The sequence below is a fragment of the Rhamphochromis sp. 'chilingali' genome, assembly GCF_963969265.1.
Source record: "Rhamphochromis sp. 'chilingali' genome assembly, chromosome: 5".
In the NCBI taxonomy this organism is placed as follows: domain Eukaryota; kingdom Metazoa; phylum Chordata; class Actinopteri; order Cichliformes; family Cichlidae; genus Rhamphochromis; species Rhamphochromis sp. 'chilingali'.
In genome coordinates, this window is record NC_137932.1 from 13222003 (window position 1) to 13242908 (window position 20906).

General features: G+C 40.5%; 1 protein-coding gene across 2 annotated transcripts in view; it reads right to left on the minus strand.

Annotated features, from left to right (window-relative positions):
- Positions 1 to 19953, minus strand: part of LOC308396448 (pleckstrin homology domain-containing family G member 1) — a 59389-nt gene extending 39436 nt beyond the window's left edge. Inside the window, exon 1 of one of the 2 annotated variants that reach the window (XM_080881757.1) lies at positions 19747 to 19953. In XM_080881757.1, coding sequence (XP_080737883.1) covers positions 19747 to 19921 — 175 coding nt within the window. In that variant the 5' untranslated portion in view covers positions 19922 to 19953. Of the gene's footprint in view, positions 1 to 155; positions 283 to 19746 lie in introns of those variants that run through there. The other variant, XM_080881759.1, reaches the window with a different exon arrangement.
- Between the last annotated feature and the right edge of the window lie 953 nt (positions 19954 to 20906).

The following is a 20906-nucleotide window of genomic DNA, read 5'->3' on the forward strand; positions in this document are numbered from 1 at the left end:
CGTGGTGTTCTGTAATGTCTGAGAGCAGACACACTGAGGCATAACCTTATTTACAGTAATTATCAAAGCAGTTCACGCAGCCAAAACCAGAGGCCAAACTCTATGCCTTGTCAGTTTACTGATCCACAAAGAGGCTATGATAACCTGTCACTCACCTCAGACAGACCATTTCTACGATTAGCCTTTCCTGAGCTGCTGGTATCCCAGTATCCTTTCACAGGTTAGATCCATTTAGAAAGTTTCACACCTTCTTAGAAACGCTGACACGAGGTAGGTAAGGCTTCGCGTCAAGGCGGCCCAGTCCGTGGTCCACACTTCTACAGTATGAGGTCAGTTCAGAGAGAAAGATAGACACCGAGTGTGAAGAGGGAGAGCGAGGGCGGGTGTGGAGGGGGGGGGGGACAGATGGAAGCAAAACGCAACGGAACTGACTGCCCACTGGGAGGGGAGGGAGTCGGGAGGGAGTGGGGGGGGAGACTGGGAGAGAAGAGCTCGTAGATCCAAGCAGCCCACTTCCTGACCAATTACTGCTGCAAGACTGGTCGCTCTCCCTCTTTCCAGCCGGGCCCTCGCTCTGCCCCCTCTCTCACTTTGCGGTGTGGAATCGCCGCAAGAACTGGAGAGCTGCCAGCGCTGCAGGCGACACATGTGACAGAAATTGGAAAAAAGCGAGCGGTGCCGTCAGTGAAACTGTGACAACATGCCTAGAGACCGAACAGAAGCAATGGTGATGAGGTGACTGGGCAATGTGAAATAACAATCGGGAGTGTGGGTGGGCGACATGATCCGATGCTCAGGGAGAGAGGGAAGAAAAGAAAAGAGGGCAGCCCAAGGATGAGCTGCCTCATCTAACCCCAAAAAACACACCAACAAGTGGGTCACGTCGCATACAGCAGCACTCTGGAGCCTCGTGTTCTGCCCCCTTGTTGTTCTTTACTCCTTGGAGTTACTTTCAACGGTGCAGTTTATGGGATGCTCGAGGTCAAGGTCAGGGCACAAAAAAGGTAAAACTACTTAAAAAAAAAAAAAAAAAAAAAAAAAGGTCAAGAAAATATATTTCATGGTTTAGAGCTTGAAGTGCAACCTGCTGCGAACAGGTCTGTATGAGCACACACAACAAATATCCAAGCCAGTGGTCATGGTGTGTGCGTAAGTCATTTGGTTATTGTTCTGCATCCTAACAGAGCAGGATGGAGGAAAGTCCCTTTTCTGGAAGCCAGTGACTGTTGTTCCTGCCTCCTGGTAGCGAGGCTTCCTGGGATTGATAAAGCAGCTCCAACCAGCACACACACTTTCTTACTTCCACATTTTTCTTTTTTACTGCTCTGAGATTTTCCAGGAAAAACAAAACTGCACGTGGTGCTACGGCAGTCGCATATGGTGGTAAACACTGACCTTTGATAAGAAACCAACTAAAAACACAACTCTAATGACCTTAATCTTCTGAAAAATACATTTGAGTGAACACTGGAATGTGCAGAAACTACTAGCATACATCAAACAACCCAAGCAATTGTTTTAACCCTTATCTGTGACCTACTGTAGCAATGACCACACAAACAGGACTGATGTGAGTCACTTAACTGGCTGCCATTATTCCAACCAGGAAAACACACAGACACTGTGCTAAGCCCTTGCAACTGAACACCACACCTTGCACTTTAAAACCTGAAGAGACAATGACACGTTCGAGCTTTTAAAGCTTTTAATTCTACTTCGATGGCTGAAGTGTTGGGCAGCTTCTCAAACCCAGAAAAGAAGACTAAAATAACTGAAGTCAGTAAACTAATAATTAAAATCTGGGATTAATGGTCAAAACAGTACTTAATAGTTAAAGTAATGCTTGCTTATATGCATTTTACTTTGATACTATTAACAAAAAACATTAATAACAGACCAAATATACTTGGAGTATCTTAGTTTTCTTCTATGCAAATGTATAATGTCTCATTTACAAGAGAGACCTGTTCCAGACAAACATTAAAATTACAACAATAAAAGAAACAATAAAAAAAGCTAAATTTGTCTAACGCGATGCTAATATGCTAATAATGACGGACCAAAAAAAGTAGGTCCAGTTAAACTATGTATCCTGTGTGAAGTCGTGGGTGTTATTCAGCCGTGTGATTATTCAAAGGAAATAAGTCATATCCCACTCCCCAATACTGGGCATGCCTGTCCACAAGCCAGGAACACTACATTAAATTTATGTTTCTTGTGGACAACGTTAAGAGGTCAATATATTTTGGTCTGGAGGGGCTAGTAAGAGATTATTAGGTGTTGTTGAGTGGATATTCTGAGATGCAGGGACAACTGCAACAGCAGGAATGTCCCTCCCCTCCTTTCCCGCTACCATTTCCTGCTTATCTTAAGCTTCTTGTTTACAAATGAACAAATTAAACAGGATGTGATGTCATTATGCAGGTGATTCACACTCATGCAGCTTTTCCAGGGATTTCCTCCGGTCATGTAAGTGAAGGAAAGTACATGTTAATGAGATCATCATCTTTTCATTTTGTTTGTTTGGTGGCCTTCCTATTCTGATCTCACTCTGAGTATGTCTCAATGTTACTTTCGAGACAGACACGTCATTTCAGACACGTCATTTCTTCTGTATTATTATTCTGTATTCACAAAACCGTGAAAACTACTCATACTAAGAATGAAAGTAACCAATTTGTTAAGTCATCACCACTTTACATGGGCAGCTGTAAAATACACAAAGTTAGAGTAAAGTTTTTTTGCGGGACTTTCACTACGAGAAACTGATACTAGGCCCCCTGCTATAAATATGAATGGGACATCTTAGCAAGTACATGTGTTTGGGATTAAGATTAAAAGCTTTAAATTACAGTTCGAAACCGAGCAGAGGCCACAAGTCAGCCGCTGGGCTGCTCTCGTCAGAAGTACGAGCCAAAACACGACTGCTCGGACGAAGATAAAGGAGGGGTGAGGAAAGCTGTCTGCATCTGACTACAGCTGATGGTGAAATGCTGATGTGTGTGCAGGCGCCACAATCTGTGCGTCTGCCTGCATCTGTTCAGGCATGCGGGTTTGTGAAGGATAAAGAGCCATGAGTGTGTATTGGCTGGATCGCTTTGACCTGTGGAGGCTTTATTTTCCCTCATATTCATATTGGGCTAATACGCAGTGCCAGTGAAAACCCTGGAAGCCGAGCCCTCTCCGGCCCTCTTCTCTCTTAGGGAACCTAAGATGTCACTGCACACAAAAGGAGCCATGAAAGCCGTCCAACTCAAGCAGGGGCTATTATTTACAGTACCAAAAGAAAAATCGCTTCTCTGTCAAACGCTACCCCCCCTCTGCCACAAGCGTCAGCCGTCTGTCTCCTTGTAATGCTTCCCTTTTTTTTGCCCTTTTCCAGTCCCTTCATTTCTCTTTAAGTCTTCTCTGTCTTCCTCCTCTTTTCCTTCAATCAGCCCTCTCTCTCTTTATAGCCCTCTGTCTCATAACATAATAAAGTAAATTGTGGGTTTTGCAGCCAGTAAGCCCAAAATTAGGCGTAAGCCCCAAACTGAAGCTTTGCCAATCTTCACTGAGCCATTCAAAGCCAACAGAAAAATCCTTCCTGATCATATAAATCCCTCTAAAGAGAAGAAACTCCACTTGGTGAAGTTTGCTTAAAAAAAATAAATAAATAAGTAAAAGCTTTCCATAACAGCTTCACTTTTCTAAACTTCACAAATCATTTGAAACTAACAACAATTGCAGATTAGGCAAATTACAAATTTCAAAAGCAGCTGGGTCTTTTCATGCCACTGAATGCATTAAATTAGCCGTATCCCATCTAAACTAAACAAATGCTTCCTTTGAAGTGTGTAACAAATAAAAATGCTTTGATACTATTAAAAAAAACATTAATAACAGACCAAATATACTTGGAGTATCTTAGTTTTCTTCTATGCAAATGTATAATGTCTCATTTACAAGAGAGACCTGTTCCAGACAGGTCTCTCTTGTCTGGAACAGGAGACAATACAAATACAAAAAATTTTCCCCTAGCAACAGGCATTTGCTGAATGTGTGACTTTAGATGGATCTCATCCCACAACGCTTGCTTCATCTTCATCCCCCAAACACCCAAATGGGAAATCTCATATAAAGCATAGGCAATACATCTGCAAGCCACTTTGCAACCCTCCTATGTCTGATTCAATCTCTTTCATCAATCTGTTGTCATAAATGTTTGCTCTGTTCTGCACCGAGGGAGCTGCTCCCCCACTTTCTGTTTTATCATATAGGTAAATTTAAGAAAAAGACAACCCTGAACAGAACATACAATACGAGTTACCGCAGATTTAAACTACAGTCTTCAAATAATACTGGTAAACTGGCACTAGACCATCTTCACACTATCCCCATTTAACTTAAAGTTACACAGTACAGATGAGTAATACACATTGAGTGCGAGTCCTGCTCATGCGTGGGAGAAGAGATCAGAGAGATATTCATTTCTGTTATTTGCATGGCTGGTTTCTAATGTTGCTTAGCAGCATTATCCTCAAATCTGTTGTGGTATCGACTGGGCAGCCGACTCCTGTTTCAACTTGTTGATTGGAAGCTACTGTATGAAGAGTAAACTGTGGTCCAGTTACTGGCTCAGTGTTACTGCCGGTTGTGCTGACAGAAGAAAAAAAAAAAAAAGTGCTGAGGTCACGTGCTACTTAATAACAGCTAGAGAACAAGACTAGAAATATGTGACAGTCTGACCAAAGAACATTTTCAAAAGGATGTGGAACAAGAAAAGTTTCTGCCCTTGTGTTTACTGTAAGCACAGATGTTACTGACAGGTCCTAACTTGACACAGATGTGACGGAGAGGGCCCCAAAAACATGGCAGCACCCAAAAATATCCTGACACAGCACTGAAGGAAAAAACAAAAATGAAGAAGCCAATGTGCAAAAACAGCTAAAGTCTCAACCTAACATTGTGCAAATAGTGAAGTGAATAACACTCATTATCCTTTCAGGTTTGGTAATTAAAGTTGCCATGGAGAAGTTTATTATTTGGGTTATCTGCAGAGAGTGCACACAGACTATCTGATAGAAGTGACTGCACAACAGAAAGATGTTAGCAGTTTACCGTCTACAGTATTCGTCTACATGTGCAATCATTCTACAGTCTCTACGGAGTTAGATTAAGAAAATCTTATCACAAGCTCCAAAATCAGCAGCTATTCTCTATATGCTGACAGAATGCATATTTGTGTTGCATTTAAAGTTATAAACTATCCAGCTCCCAACATATGGAAAGATAAGAGTGAAATTCAGGCACGAGCCAAAAGGCGTTAACCTGGAGATACTCCACTAGATTTTATTCTATTTTATCTCACATCGTCACTGTAATTCTACCTTTAATTATCTCCTACCCTCTTTCTCTTGTTATCTGCTGTGAGGCTCGCTGCAGTATTTGCCACCTGTATAATGTTTCAGCGAAGTGTGCTGTTAATATAGGCCAGGACTTCAATGACAACACCCAGCCGCCCGAGCCCGGGCCAGACCCTAAACCTGCAATGCAAATGCACACGGAAGCACGCGCACACACTTCCCCATGGAGCTGTAACAGAACTCAGGATCTAGGACATGACAGAGAGGAGAGTGAGAGAGATAACATTAGATAGAAAACAGCTTAAAACTGAAACCATCAAAAGGAGATTTACTATTTACATAATCATTTATGCAAGATAATACACTAATAGAGTCAATACAGTTAATCTTACTAATCGGTGACTCATCTTAAACAGCGCAGATTACAGTAGGTTGTTTGGAACCGTTTGTTTTTCTCTATTAACAAAGGGAACAAAGATGATTATTCTTGTATCCTTTTGTTCACTTCATAGATTAATGACTCAAGCCATAAAATAACAACAGTGCATCATAATAGGACGTAAGGTAATGTGTAACAATTCTGCTTCTAACTGCTCCAAATTTCAGATATTATACCCAACTATTCTACTGCACTCTCATTCTCCACTTTATTAGGTATGGTTGTTTAATGCAAATATCTAATCAGCTAATTATATGACAGCAACTTAATGGATGTGGCAGCTAGACGTGGTCAAACCAGCCTGTTGAAGCTGAAATGGAGTATTAGAATGGGAGAGCAAGGTGATTTAAATGCCTCTGAACGTGCCATGTTTGTTGGCAGCAGGTGAATATTTCTAAAATACCACTCCTGTCAGTTAAGAACAAGAAACTGAGGCTGCAATGTGCACAGGCTCAGCACATAACCACTTGTAAAAAAACAAAGGTATGCAGAAGAGCATTTCTGCATTCAAAATAAATCAAACCTTGAAGAAGATGAGTTACAGCAGCAGAAGACTACACTCAAGACCCCCCTGCACTACATCCTTCATGAGGGCGTGGGTGCTGGCTGTGATAATCCTGACCAAAAAGGACAAATGAATGAGAATGAAAACAAACTCTGCATGAATGTGCTTGTGATGTGAAATGAACCACAGAAAGGTGCAAGTCTGTCTGTTGAGAGGCTACAAGAGAGACGAAGGGAAAGCTAGATAGAAGAGGGAGTAGGCTTGTTTATTTTTAGCACCGGTCCCCATGTGCACTTATCACCAGGATGTGATTTAGAGACGAGTTTCTGAGCTTCACAGCTCATTATGAGCTGTCTGTAGGGGCTTATAAGGACCTGCAAAGTTTTTACACAGCACTGATGAGCCTTTTAGTACTTACTGTGTGTTCTCAGGTGAGAATCACTCAAAAGAAGAGAAAAACTCTCCAAAAACAGACACACCGGGCATGAAATCAAAGCCATACAAAATACTGATGTTCTGGGAATGTATATAAAAGTCCACCAAACGGCACCTGTGGAGCGCTCGACAGTGCAACTTCCTATCGTACATTTCAGTCACATCAAACAGGATCTCACAAACACACGGAGTCCACTCATGCAGACGTAAGAGGCTATTTATACACCACTTCCTTTTATTCACCCAGCTCATTGTTCAGACCACATCTGCTGAGTGTGTGTGTGTAACACACACACACACACACACACACACACACACACACACACACACACACACACACACACACACACACACACACACACACGAAATATTGACAGACCTTGTTCAGGATCCAAATAAGAAAAAAAAAGCCGATGCCACCTGTTACACAGAATGACATTCTTGCACTAGCACTCTATACGCGTGCACAAAGCCGTACTCCCGGATACCAAACCCGAATTAATTCATATATGCCTGCATGCAAATCAGCACAGACTTGCTGTTCTGCTGACTTCTCCTGGCATAACTGGACACCGGGTTAAGTGCTGAAGATGTCATCTCGTGACACAATAGAGCCCTTCATTCTCCAGCAGCTGTGTTAGGCCCCACGTCTTTGTAGGGCCTAACACAGCTGCTCCTAAACAAAATAAACGAAATGCATGCGCAATAAACTCTGATTCCCCAAATACTATAATACCTCAGCCCTTTCAGCAAGTTACTTCCTATGAGCACAAGAACTGCTCAAAAAGGCCTCTCCAGTGTAAACAGCTTAGACCATTATCTTCCCAACCCTCCACCAGCAAGCCACAGGGCTACAGTGGTAGGACAGAGTAGGGGAACAGGAAACCGGTACGGCTTCATTTTCAAGCCACTAACCCACCATCCTCACCACAGAAACCCATAAATCAGATCCAGGTAGACAATAATATAAATTAAAGTAGTTAAAAATATGACTCATAAATTGACATCAGCCACATAAACACATGACCTATAATGTGATTTTCTAACCTGGCTTCCAAAATGTAGAAGAACACCAGTTGAAATCTAGTGATTTGCTAAATAAAATAGAATAATTCTGCATTTAAAAACAGAGTAAGACCTATGGGAAGAGACATCCAACTCGAGCTCAACAGTACCATCAAGTGCCAAAAAGAATCTGCCATAGCAAGAAACAAACATGCACGCATACACACCACAGGAAGGTGGTTAGAGGATAAACACACATCCTTAAGTTTTCATTTGGGGGCTGTACTTGTACTTTTTGGCTGGCACTGTTGGAATGAAAGCTGCTCCCGATTCCCCCTCCCTCTACATATTTTCTCCTCGGTACAGGAAACAGTCGTTTGTCAACACCACAAATAAATTGTTGTTTGTTTCCTGTCTTGGACGGGGGATTTCTTTTTCCTCCTTTTTTGGACCAGCTTTACAGATCTTGATCTGCTGTCTGTCTGTGTGTGCTGACATGTGATACATGTTTTTCCTAAGCCAAGCAAACCAGAAAAATATGGGACTGAGCCTTTTATTTACAGAGAAAGTAAAACATACAGAGTCAGCAACAAGGGTTGCAATTTAGGCTCAAGAGATGTTTTTCCTCACTCACATTAATCACAGGTTCATTTGACTCAGTTACAAAAAATAAATAGATAAAAAAAATGAGTGGACTACATTTTCACAACAAGTGCTAAGTGTTGAAAAATGTCCAAAACTAACCACTTAAACTCATCATAAAGCTCATTTAGAAACCAAATGCCCAACTGGCTCCACTAATCCTTTGCTTATTTGGGCATCCACAATGCTACACCCCAGTGCTCAGAGGGAGTCGGACCCCTGCCCCACTCCAGACGGGGGTTTCCCTGCCAAACGCTGCGCAACAATAAAACAAAGCCATCGCACTGGGGCTAGAGGAGGAGGAGGGGGAGCAGGGTGGGCATGCAGGGATGCGGGGTGGGGTGGAGGGAGGGCGGAAAGTGAGAGGAACAGCTGCTGAGTGGGAGAGCTGGATGAGGGGGGAGCATAGGAGAAAAAAAAAAGAAAGCTGGAGGAAGGGAGGGGGGGCTTCTCTCTTTTCTATGTCAGTGAAATAAATTACTTTTATATTTGCAGCCTGTTCAGGCTAAGCTATCGTTAGGAATAGACCCCCCTTGCTTCACTTTATGGGCCACCTCTGTTCTCTTTAAGCATTCGCAAATTTACAAAAGATGTAGCTCATAGCCACACTATTCTCTCCAGAATATTGGATTAGTGTGGAAAGTCCACATCTGCCATCTTGTCATGCACATACTCTTTTTTTTGCACTTTACAGATAGTCCTATACCTCTGTGTGAGGAATTTTCCATATTACAGTCAGTGTGTCACTCTGTGGTTGAAGTTGCTGAGTGCTGAAAGATCAGCTAAATACAGGAATGGAGATGAAAACTAGGAACTGCTGTTAAGTCAAGAGCTAGAGACCAACTGTGTCTGTGTGACAAGCTTTTACTCGCCAGGATTGAACCTTTGCCCTTCTCTTATATCAAGGTTTAATATCTGGAGCTAATAATTAAACATACACTACAGTTATTTGCAATAACCATGGTGTTTTTCCCCCAAAATTGTTTTGCCCATCTTCATTCTTCTCTTGTAGGCCAGACAACTCAGCTCCGTGACGCTCATCTGTTTTTGCTACTGCCACCTAAAGTGACCAATCACAAGATTAAAACAACTGACAGATGAAAAACATTGATTCTGCTGTTGAATTCAGGTGTTTTCGGACCTGTTTTATATAAGTGTATAAACTCGTGCACCTAATCATGCAGAAATTAGAGACATTTATGAAAGAACAGGTCTATTAAAAAGTAATCAATTAATTTGACTGTGAAAATGCAAAAGGATGCCACAACTGCAACAACTCAGTTTGTGAAATTACTTCTTGTCCAGATAGTCCACCATCAACTGTATCATTAGAGTAACATCAGCATAAAAACTGTGCGCCAGGAGCTTCATTGCATGGGTTTCTATGTGCAATGTACTGGTACTTGGTACTTTTTGTCCAGTGTACCAGTTGTAATTTCTGACAACTAGTGGTGATCTGGAGGCAACGATGTGATAAGACTCATGAAACACTCACGCGTTGTTTGATACAATGCCCTGGGAAAAAAATGTAAAAGTCAGAAAAGTACAGTCAGCTGGACAGATAGTAATTCTTGGTTTTTTTTGTTTCTGTTTTTTTCCCCCCAACATTCTTTTGTTACTTTCATTTGCCATTGTAGGCCAGACAAGTAAACAGCATACTGAAACACCACGAAGCTCATCAAATTCAGCAGAAGCTGCACATTCACAAACCGAATTGTTTACAACTACACGTGACAATGTTGGCTTGAGGTACCCTGAACTCTCTTCCTGCACAATAAAGTGATCACTGACTACGTCAGGCCTGATTACGCTGTTAGAATGCAACAAGAGAAACCTTATATTCTGGTATTCATGTGGAAGACTGAGACACACCGCTAACTTAAACACTGCTCTCAAAAAAATAATAAATGTCTTTAATCCTTTTCCAACACTACATGGAAAGAGTTGTGTTGCTCTCAGAATAGTTGGCTTTATGACAGCAGACACATGTTGATGTCAAAGGGCAATTCTTAGAAATGTTCTCATAAATTTACAGCATAATGCACTCTGATTGTTTTAGTACTTTATATATATTCAGCAACACATCATAACCTCATTTTCAAAGTCCATTTGACAGCCTGCTGTTAGCTACTCGAATGTTTTGAAGACAAAACAATGAGGCACAAATATGTGAGTTGCACACTTTACACACCCTTCTGGATCACCTGGTTCGATCCATAGGTCACACACCTGATGTTCAAGTTAATACAGCCACTGGGAACATCCGAATATAACCATTCACTTCACTTAACCTCCCGTAAAAACACAAGTAAGCAAATGAAAACTTTCAGATTTGCAAGTGTAGCCCCAAAACAAAACGTATTTGGGATATTTTGGCCAAATAAAAGGAAGCTGGTTAGTCTATAATTTGGCCCATAAGCTTAAAAAAGGTTTGTTAGTTTCAATTTGCCAACTTCCTTTCCACAGCTTTCCATTTTTTTCCTCAGCATTTTTTAAACAGACGCACTCTTTTTCTTTTGCTCTCCGCCTTAGTCAGCTGGCAGTACTTTTCACATGTACATTAAAATGAATACGTGCCAGAAATAGCGCAGGGTATTTTTGGGGTGCGACTGAAGACAACAAAATCAGCAGGGAAAGAAGCCAGGCCACACAGAAGGGGACATGAGGAGAAGGGAGGGAGGCACTCAGCCCAACAATGGCACACATTCATTTTCTGCTTTAGCTGGGTGTCATTCTGTAGTTGTTAAGTGCGACACACCACACAGAATAAAATTCTGATAGGATGTTAATATAAAAAAGTGCTAAAGTCTAAAGCTAATGTGCAAAAGGATTTATTCTCTAAACAACAGAAGGCCGACTAATTGCTTGGATTGATAGCACACCGACTACTCAAACTCTGCCTTTATTTTCTAGTATAAATTTACACCAAGTAGAAAATAAGTAGTCATGTTATTTGCCTTATCCTTTCTCCCACTTCCTTAAAATAGCCTTATTATCACATTGTTGGGTATGTCTATAGACTCTGAGGTACCACATCTACTTATCACAGGGTTGGCGGTTGCTCTTCCAGCCCACACGACAGCGTTTGTGATGATCAAACAGAAATGAGTCAAATTACGTTTTTATTTAAATTCTGTCAATTTTATCATTTCAACTATTGATAATTAGTCTTTCTTGTTTGTTTTTTGAAATACAGACAAGCTTTCTTCTAAGATGGGAAGCAGAAAAATAAACGGGTAATCGTGAAAAACTTGATGAGAAATGCAACTAGTGCGGCACATGACACAACACAACCAAACATTCAAAATGTTTTATTCACTGAGCCATTGAAATAGAAAGTATAATCTCCCAACAAAACCACCCTTGTCACTTGCATAGCTTTAACCTCAGTCATCAGACTTTAATCTCTCTTATTCATACCTGATGAAATCTCAGGTTTTTTTTAGTAAAACATTGACAGACATAATGCCCAGGAAAATTAGGGGAATGCACCAATATTTTGAAAGGTGCCGTCACAATCACATTGATTAAGTGAGATATTGAATAAAGACCATTAATGTATTAAAAAAAAACCTCAAACACTTACAAACCATTTGAAATGTAAAATCGGGGTGACACGTTTTATTATAACACACCAAATCCTGGCAAAATCCTCGTACATGACCAGTTCAGAAAGTTGGCACACAGGTACACACACAGATACTGACCTTTGAATCATTCAAGCATAAAAAGGAACCCAACTCAATGGGATGAACCAGTGTTATTGTGTTACACATAATAAACAACTTGGCAAAGATACCTTTATGAACTTGTGTGGAGTGTGTCACAAAAACAATTTGTTCCCATTTCTTTAGCCGAATCTACAAAAAATGATGCCATTCTTAAGGATGGGAAACATTTCTAATGGGTATTTAAATGTAACCAGAGGAATTCATTTTCTACCACAGCATTTATCTCTGCATAGTTTCCCAATAAGAGTTCCAAACTGATAAACTTAGCAAGAATATGCCCGCCTTCTTTTTAAATACAGATGAACATAATAAAGTTTGAAGAAAACGCCTCATGGGGGTTTGTTCTCAGGGCTGAGTGTGGGAGCTTGGCTTAATCCTGCACTAAGACTTCACCAGTTAGAAAGCAAACAGCTACTCTAAAACTGCCTCACCCACTCAAAGGTTTGCTTTTACTGAACATCACCTCACATCCTACACTTATAATTTCAACTTGCAGGCCTTTCTTTCGTCACTCCGCTGAGCAGTATGGCATGGCCAAAACTGGATAAACTACACATGTGGCGAGACGATAAAAACATCAAAATACAAATATGTGTTAGGCAAATATGTATAAACACCTAGCTGTAGAATAAACCTTGCATTTTTAAAGATATCTTATGTAAATAATTATTGGTTGATTGGATGGGAGTGCTGTGATTGCTGTGTTTTTAATGGATGAATAAACTGAACCTTGAACCACCAATGGGGTGAAGTAGGCACACACACACACACACACTTGCACACACCACAAAGGACAAAGTGCCATAATTACCCACTTGATAAGCATGTATGTTTACATGCCCTTATTATAGTGAATTAGCTCTCTACTGCCACACACTGAGTGCAGACCAGGACACAGATGGGACTTGAGACGCACTTAGTAAGAAATGCAAACCAAAACAGTCAACCCCTGATAATGTATACACACCCTTAGCATGCAGTGATAGTGTCAATGTACAATAAGTGAGTATATGGATGGAGCTCCATTCCCATATATGGACTTCAATCAGGATTACTTTCTTACAACCTGTAATTAGACTCCTTCATTTGGAGCAGCATTTCAGCAAGTATTTCAGTCTCACCCTGGCCCTGACCTCCAACCTTTTAGCCTTTGGTTTACACGGTACAATCAGCAGGGAGCAATGGACTGGGACGTGCAAGTGCATAGGCGGATCCTTTGAAAAGCCGGCGCAGTGGACACAAGTGTACAGTTGCTGTCAGTAAATTCAAATAGTAATTCTTTCATATTTAAGATGTGGTGTAAGTGCATCCGGTGAGTTGTTTGTACTGAATATTTTAAGTACTACTCAAGCTTCAGAAAGCTCAAAGGTCTTTGGAAACCGGTGCATGAAAGTGTGTGTAGCTTTACACATATAATAACTTCATATTTTGCTTCCAAGGAGCCAGATTTTATTGTATTTTTATTTAAATTTTGGTCTTGAGCAACAGTACTGCAAGACTTTTTCACTTTCAATTTCAGTCTAGCTGTATATAGAAGACATTTTTCATGTTTGTGTGAAGTCACTTAACACTGACCTATAGATCATTCAAGCATGAAAAAGGAAAATAACCCAAGAAACAAACCAGTGATGTTTCTACATATAAGCAAAGCTGGCAAAAGTACAGACTTCCTTTACTTAAGTAGAAGTACAGATACCAGCGTGAAACTACACTCCAGTAAAAGTTGAAGTACCGAAGCAACTTTTGTACTCAAGTAAAAGTGAAAAAGTACAGGCTCAGAATTGTAATCAAAATAAGAAAGTAAAAAGTAGCTCCTTGAAATTCAGATTCAAGCTAACCTTTTTGACTGTGTGACTTTCCCTCCACACCTAAACAGTAATCAGGAGTCACAGTGGGATTTAGCAGGTGGGGAACCCAACAACAGATGTTTGACAAGCTGTCATTGCCGATGACCATTCCCTACACTGACACTATACTGTTTTTACACTACACAATATAAATTTGGAATTCAGTTAATTAAAATAAGCATATTCACCTTAAATGGAAATTCATCTCTGCTATGCTTGATATAACCTCTAACCTAAATCTAACCATGAGCATCACAGCCACTGTTCAGCAGTCCAATATATTGCTTTACTGTGTATTCACCACAGTACTGCAGACTAACCTGATTATCTCCTGTCTTATCTTTGTTTTCTTACTCCATCTCTCAGTGAAGTTAGCTCTCAGTCAGGCAGAACCCTTTGAAGTACAGCAGCTGGAGTTTTAGGTAGCATCACACTGTGTGACAAACTGCACACTGTATAAAAATGTAGGGAGTAAAAGTAAAAAGTTTTCAGACAAAAATACTCAAGTACAGATACCTGAAAATTCTACTTAAGTACAGTAACAAAGCATTTGTATCTGTAAACTTTGTTACTAGCAATGTGTCAGAAAAACAATTTGTTTCTATTTCTTTCATCAAATCTAAAAATCTGCAAAACATGACAGAGGCTCTTAGATGTGAGGCTGCATTTGAGCCAGTGGTGTTAGAGATCTTATGAAACTGATGACATTATAAATGCAGAAAAGTACCATGAAATGCAATCGGGAAAGCTGATTGGTCATTCTTCAGCATGACAAGGAACCCAAACCCAAAAAAGACGGTCAGACCAAATATCAACTTTCAATTTAATTAAATTGTGAAAACTTGCTTTCACTCACTATGAAACTGTGTTTGCTTATGTGCTGTATTTCCATGTATGTTTGCACATGTTTCAATAAATTGCTGCACACATGTCCCAAATTTCTAAATATAAAGAAATAAGGGTGGCACAACACTTTTGTACAGAACTTTATATACTATACTTCTGTTCTATACCAACCAATATGAATTTTTAAACATTTAAAATTAAATTACATATTGGGGTCATCGGCTATTTTACTATATGTCTACCTTCATTCATGGTAATCTTTCTCTTAACACTTCTTATTCAACTAGGTGGGTCTTAAAGTTGCTGTGAAGCCACACTTAAAGTATTTTCATACTTGCACCTCATGCCAAATACTAAAGTCAGTGGGCCAAACTTTCCCTCTCCCCGTCGCAAACCTTGTAATTAGGTAAAACATGTTTTTACAGCATATCTCTAAGTACTTTAAGTAGTGGTTAGTAGTATAGAAAAAGCTTGAGCAGACACACGCACTTAAATCACAGACTACAGGTATGTCTCCTGGAATGTCTTTGCCTGCTGAGCAAATACAGAAACCCATCTCTGTTATCAGATGCACAGAATGGTTTGTGACACACAGCGAATTTACACAAATAATCCCAGCCACGCTTCATTTAACATGTGAAGTAGATGCATGAAGTGTGCAAAGGGGGCATCATTTCTATATGTGCTCCTTAGACTGCTCAGGTAAAATGATGCAGTTTGTAATCCCAGTGTCTCTTTTCCTCTGTGTAACAAAGACGGACACACGCAGTCTCATAAACATCTAAACTAAAAGATCTAAATAATACTAAGCTATTTAGATGCCATACCAGTCTGTCTATATTGCACAGTCTGACAGTGAACACGACTGTTTTACTGTGTATACATCATTACCGTAATTTAATTCCTTTTTAATAGTTCAATATCCTTTAATTCAAAATTTAATGAAAAAAACAAAAACAAACTATCTCCATTAATGAGATCATGATCAATTTTGGACAAGTTTTAGCTGTTGAACAAATGTCACACATGGTACTTATGGCCAAACAGCTCTTTGGTCTTGTCTGTTCAAACGACATTCACCATCATCAATCAATCAGCTCAAAGTTTTGCATGTCTGGTATTTAGCACTCAGATAAGGAGGTTAGCCCAGTTTTATAGCTAGAGAAAGTCCTGACAGCGGACAGTATCCTTTTTAACTTCAAGAGAATCTTTCATCCTCAAATCTCAAGAGTACAGTGAACTATTTTCCTGCAGGTGTTTCCATGAAACCACCTGGTCGCTTTTTCCACTGTCAGCACCTACTACAAAAACACTTTATGCAAAGCTCTACACTATGAATAGAAAGATGGAAGTCTGGTGGTAAACAGACAATCCAGTAACCCAGACCAGAGGAATAATAATAATAATAAAAAAAAAAAAAGTATATTTTGGTTTTGAAAAGGAAGTTTAAAAGTTCTCTGTCTCGCAGTAACAACAGTCCAAAAATATCCCGGTTCAACACAAAGCAGGTCTCTGCATGTCCAACAGCTCTTGTCAGGGGTTGGACGTGGAGACACACACACACACCTTCCTATAAAATAGGAAGCACATGGTGATATCCATCAACCTTTTTGTGGACTGACATTCACGCACACAGACATACAGACAATCACAGGCATTTTGGAAATTATAACAGGAAGCTGCAGTCAGAGCAGCACAAGTTCATCCATCAAAGCAACGGGACGACATTTTTAAAAACACACAAACATGCGCGGGGGCGATCAGAACTTGTCCAAATAAACCAAACATTCATGTGCGCCCTTCTCCTTACGCAGCTTTGCATGTGAAAGGACATGCTTTGCATTTCAGACAAGGCCAACACCACTGTTTGCATCTCCACTCACGGCAGGAAGAGTAAAAATGACAGGCATTTGTTCTCTGTTGTTGTTATTAAACACTTCACAGATGAGCACCTTTTGATGGAAAAGTGGTGGTAAAGCTTTTCATGTTTTTTAGTAAAAGGTTGACAATACTGCCTATAATTTATGCTAAATTTAAAGATTTTAAGAGTGTGCACTTTGTATGTCTCTACAAAGAAGTTTAAATTAGAGCTGGATGTGCTGTTAGCAAAGCTCATTTCCTTTTCCTGTATGACAAGCAAGAAAGGTCATTCAGCTGTGCAGCTGAAGCCCACGTTGCCTGATTAAGACAAAGTCAGGTGATGATGGAAGCTGGAGGCCTTTTGTTGCTTATTTCACCAGTTTTCATCCGCTCACTGTTGTAGCAATCTTCATGCATACTATATACAGAAGCCATTGCTCCTTCGAGTTCGAGGGTAAAAATGATCTATAAACAACAGTGAAGAAAGTTATTGAAAGGTCAAACAGCTGACGGGTAAACTTTTTGCCTCATATTTTTCAACCTCTTCTCTTCACATCTTCCTTTGAATCCCCTTTGTCAACTCCTTCACGCCTCAGCTCCTACATGTGACCTCCCAGCAGGGAAGGTCGCCAGCAGCAGGTGAAAGATCACGACCCCCAACACAAAGACTCGCTGCCCTCTTCCTCGGCTTCAGCAGAGACTGGAAAAACAGCAGCCTATCACATCTCTCAACACTGACAATTTACCAGGAACAATTACAAAATACCAACAACAGTAGCCTTAAGCAGGGAATGGAGATTCAACAAGTCCTAAAATCGAACTGCTGTGAAATTGCATCTATACTTGAGGTTGTTTAAAATGAAACAAAAGGAGTGGAGATGAAAACAACAGTGGACAAAATAGGTCATTTCCTGTTTGTGTTTTTAATCAGCTCTGCTTCTGTATCGGTCTCCCAGAATGCACAGTAGCAGCTCTTCTCATCAAGAATACATCACATATGTGCCAAGGCTCCTATGGAAGCACAACTGAGTCCTTTCCGCCTGGAGCGCGTTTGAACTCCACATGCTATCTGGATCTGCTTCAGGCAGAACAGAGATAAAAGTGTTGGATTACAGTGGACATCAGGAAGGTATGAATATTATCCTTAAACGCAGCCATGTGTACGCACACAGTCGCCACACATTCAATCTTTCCTATAAACCATCATGCATATTTCGAGCGCACATCACCTGGACCTTAGTTTAAATGTGGGGTGATTTATGATCAACTTTGTGAGAAAGAAACTGGATACAGCGTGGGACCGAAGGCATTCTCTGGAGCCATCTGTCTGAAGGTACTTTGGTAAAAACATCACTCAGAGAGAAAGCTACTTGACAGGTGCAGCTCATCCTAAACTCAAAGATAAGATGAGCTACATAAGCCTACATATTTTACAGTCTGATTAGCATTTTCATCCTTCGGTCTACGCTAACATAGATCCCTATGGCGGCGTAATACGTAATCTTAGGGCCACAGTGTTATTAGACAAGCAGAAGACAGTAAATCAGCAGGACTAGATTACAGGATATGAGGTCCTGTCTTTCCTGGGTTTAACATTACACGGGGGGTGAAGGTGCTAAGGTCACTAAATCTCAGGTTACATTCTCACGAGATTTAGAATAGCACAGCACCTGCCGTCCTCCTCTGACTGTGACGAAAGAAGGCAACACGGACGGCTTAACTGAATATTTCCACGTGACTCAATTTTGCTGTTATGATATTAATAAGGGATGTGCATTTCTGTAAAAGATTATATCTGTGATCAAAATATCAGTTTTGCTGATACCTGATTTTTTTTGTTTATCTTGCGCTCGTTTTCATTTGTGCCTGAGAAACAAATGAAACAAATGGATAAATCGGGGATCGACCCACCGACCTTCCACTTGGTATACAACCCGCTCTATCACAGTCAAACATAGCAAGCTATGAACTTATTAGAAAAAACTGCAAGATTTGATAGCCACATTTTAAAGTACAAAATTATTACAGGTAAATAAACTAACATCATAAATGACTGATTCTCTGCAACGACGATTTAGTGTTACTTGGGTAAACACAACTGCTTTTCAGAGATGTGCAGATACCTGCTGCTTTCTTTGTAGACAAATACTAACGGGTGGCTGGTCCATCCCCTTCCCTCCCCCTCATACTGGAGGTGAGGGTACAGAACAACACCAGGGAGACAAAGACCATTAATTCAAACGCGCAGGTGCCATCTTTAAGTCCTGTATCCATTTTTCAATAATGCATCCATGGGGGCAACGTGTTGCATCAGTAACATGTTGGTTTCCTGGCAGCTGGAACAAAACTAGCCACTTCCCTCATTTCCCTCAACCCGCACATAAGCAGCAGCGGTATCAAACCTTTCATCTAACCCTCAACAAGTGAGCAAACATCCCCAAAACCTAAACTATCCCTTTAATCCAGCATACAACAGCAGGAACAGTCACAGTGATGACAACAGTGCCTTGTCAGTCAAAGCTGCAAAAGCTTAATATGTTATTTGTGGTGATGTTCTGCATTAATCATTATTTATAAAGATTAAAGTGATTCAGTGTGAAAGTCACCTGTGAGTGGCAAAAAGAGAGAAAAACACTGTGGTGAAATTTGACTTCCTTCAGCCATCTGCTGGCGTTTCATAAGAGCCTGGAGTGTGTCCAGAACTGTCAGCTCTTTCTTAGTACAGAGAGCATCAGTTTTTAGCAAAACCGATTCTTTGTAAGATGATTTTTTTAAAGATCAAAGACCCAAACATTGTTAAAAGCAGAACTTCACCAGACACATAGCTTACCACTAGCTACATGTCATTACATAACCGGTGTTATTGATTCATAGTCATTCTCATGCAACCTGTTCCGCCAGCAGTCTCTTCCTTATCTCCTATCAGCGTTCATCTACCAGCAATTATCTTCCAGTCCTGCGATCTGACCTGCAGGCTGTTCACACGCACAGTAACTCCTCTGCGCAGCACACCTGTTTCTGAAATCACTCCGCTGATAACAGCGCGGGATCCGTGTTTCAACTTCACCTTAGGGCAATTCGTTAGACTCACGGGAAGGGATTGATGGGGGACCTGCTCGAAAAGTGCACCGAGGCAGTTTCCGCTCGCTGTTTTCTGTTGCGGGTGTCTTTGCAGAGGGCACATGAGCAAATCCTCGTCCTCCTGCAGCCACCGGAGACATGTCAACCTTGAATTGGAGCGCTGAAAACCCTCCTCGACACTTCATTAAATCGCAGCCACGCTGTCTCACCTGTTCACTTTGCCAGCGCCCTCGTTTACCTGGTCGTAAAATCTCAGTGACGTTACCTTTGCGTGGCGTCATTTTCCGGCTCACTTTATCAGCGTCGATACTCAACAGTTAAACTTTTTTGGACTTAATTAAAATAAATAAAATGAGCTGTTTAGATGTAAAGGTGAAGAAATATATTTATAATTTTAAAAAAAATTATTTAAGATTTTTGTGAATTTTTTTTCATTAGTTATGTATTTGTTTGTGTAATTTTGTCTTTCTTATTCATATAACTCTACATCAATGAACATGTTCATTGCTTACCAACGTGATCGGATAATGTTTAAAGTCACAGCCCCCATTTGACAGTTTCTGCTATGAAATAGGATTTACTGTTAGTAAGAAGGAAAACAGGCCATCTATGTAGGTTTCAACTTCCTAGAAGTCGCATCGTTCTACTTCAGGAGAGGTCTCGGGTTTGACTTCTTGGGAGACAATCGTTTTATTTTTTAATCTGCACGTCAAATATTATAGAGACCTACAGTTGCTCTATTTCATTAAAATGAAAATACTGTTGGCATTTTTCTGTAGTTGTACAGTCATTTGAAAAATAAAATTTTTTACACTCCTATCAAAAACTAGGCACTAAGATGCATGTGCAACCACCTTCAGCAACAATAATTTGAAGCAATAATTTTCTCTATGTATTTATCAGTCTCTGACATCGTTGTGCAGGGATTCTGATACAGTCTTTTTATGATGTTGCTTCAGTTCATTGAGGCTTTGTGGGCGTTTGTTTATGCACAGCTCACTTATAGGTTCCACCACAGCATTTCAATCAGGGTGAGGTCTGGATTTTGACTGTGTCATTGCAACACTTGGATTATTTTCTTTTTCAACCATTCTGCTGTAGATCTGCTGCTGTTTGGGATCATTGTTATGTTGCGTGATCCTTTTTTATCTAAGGTTTAGCATTCAGACT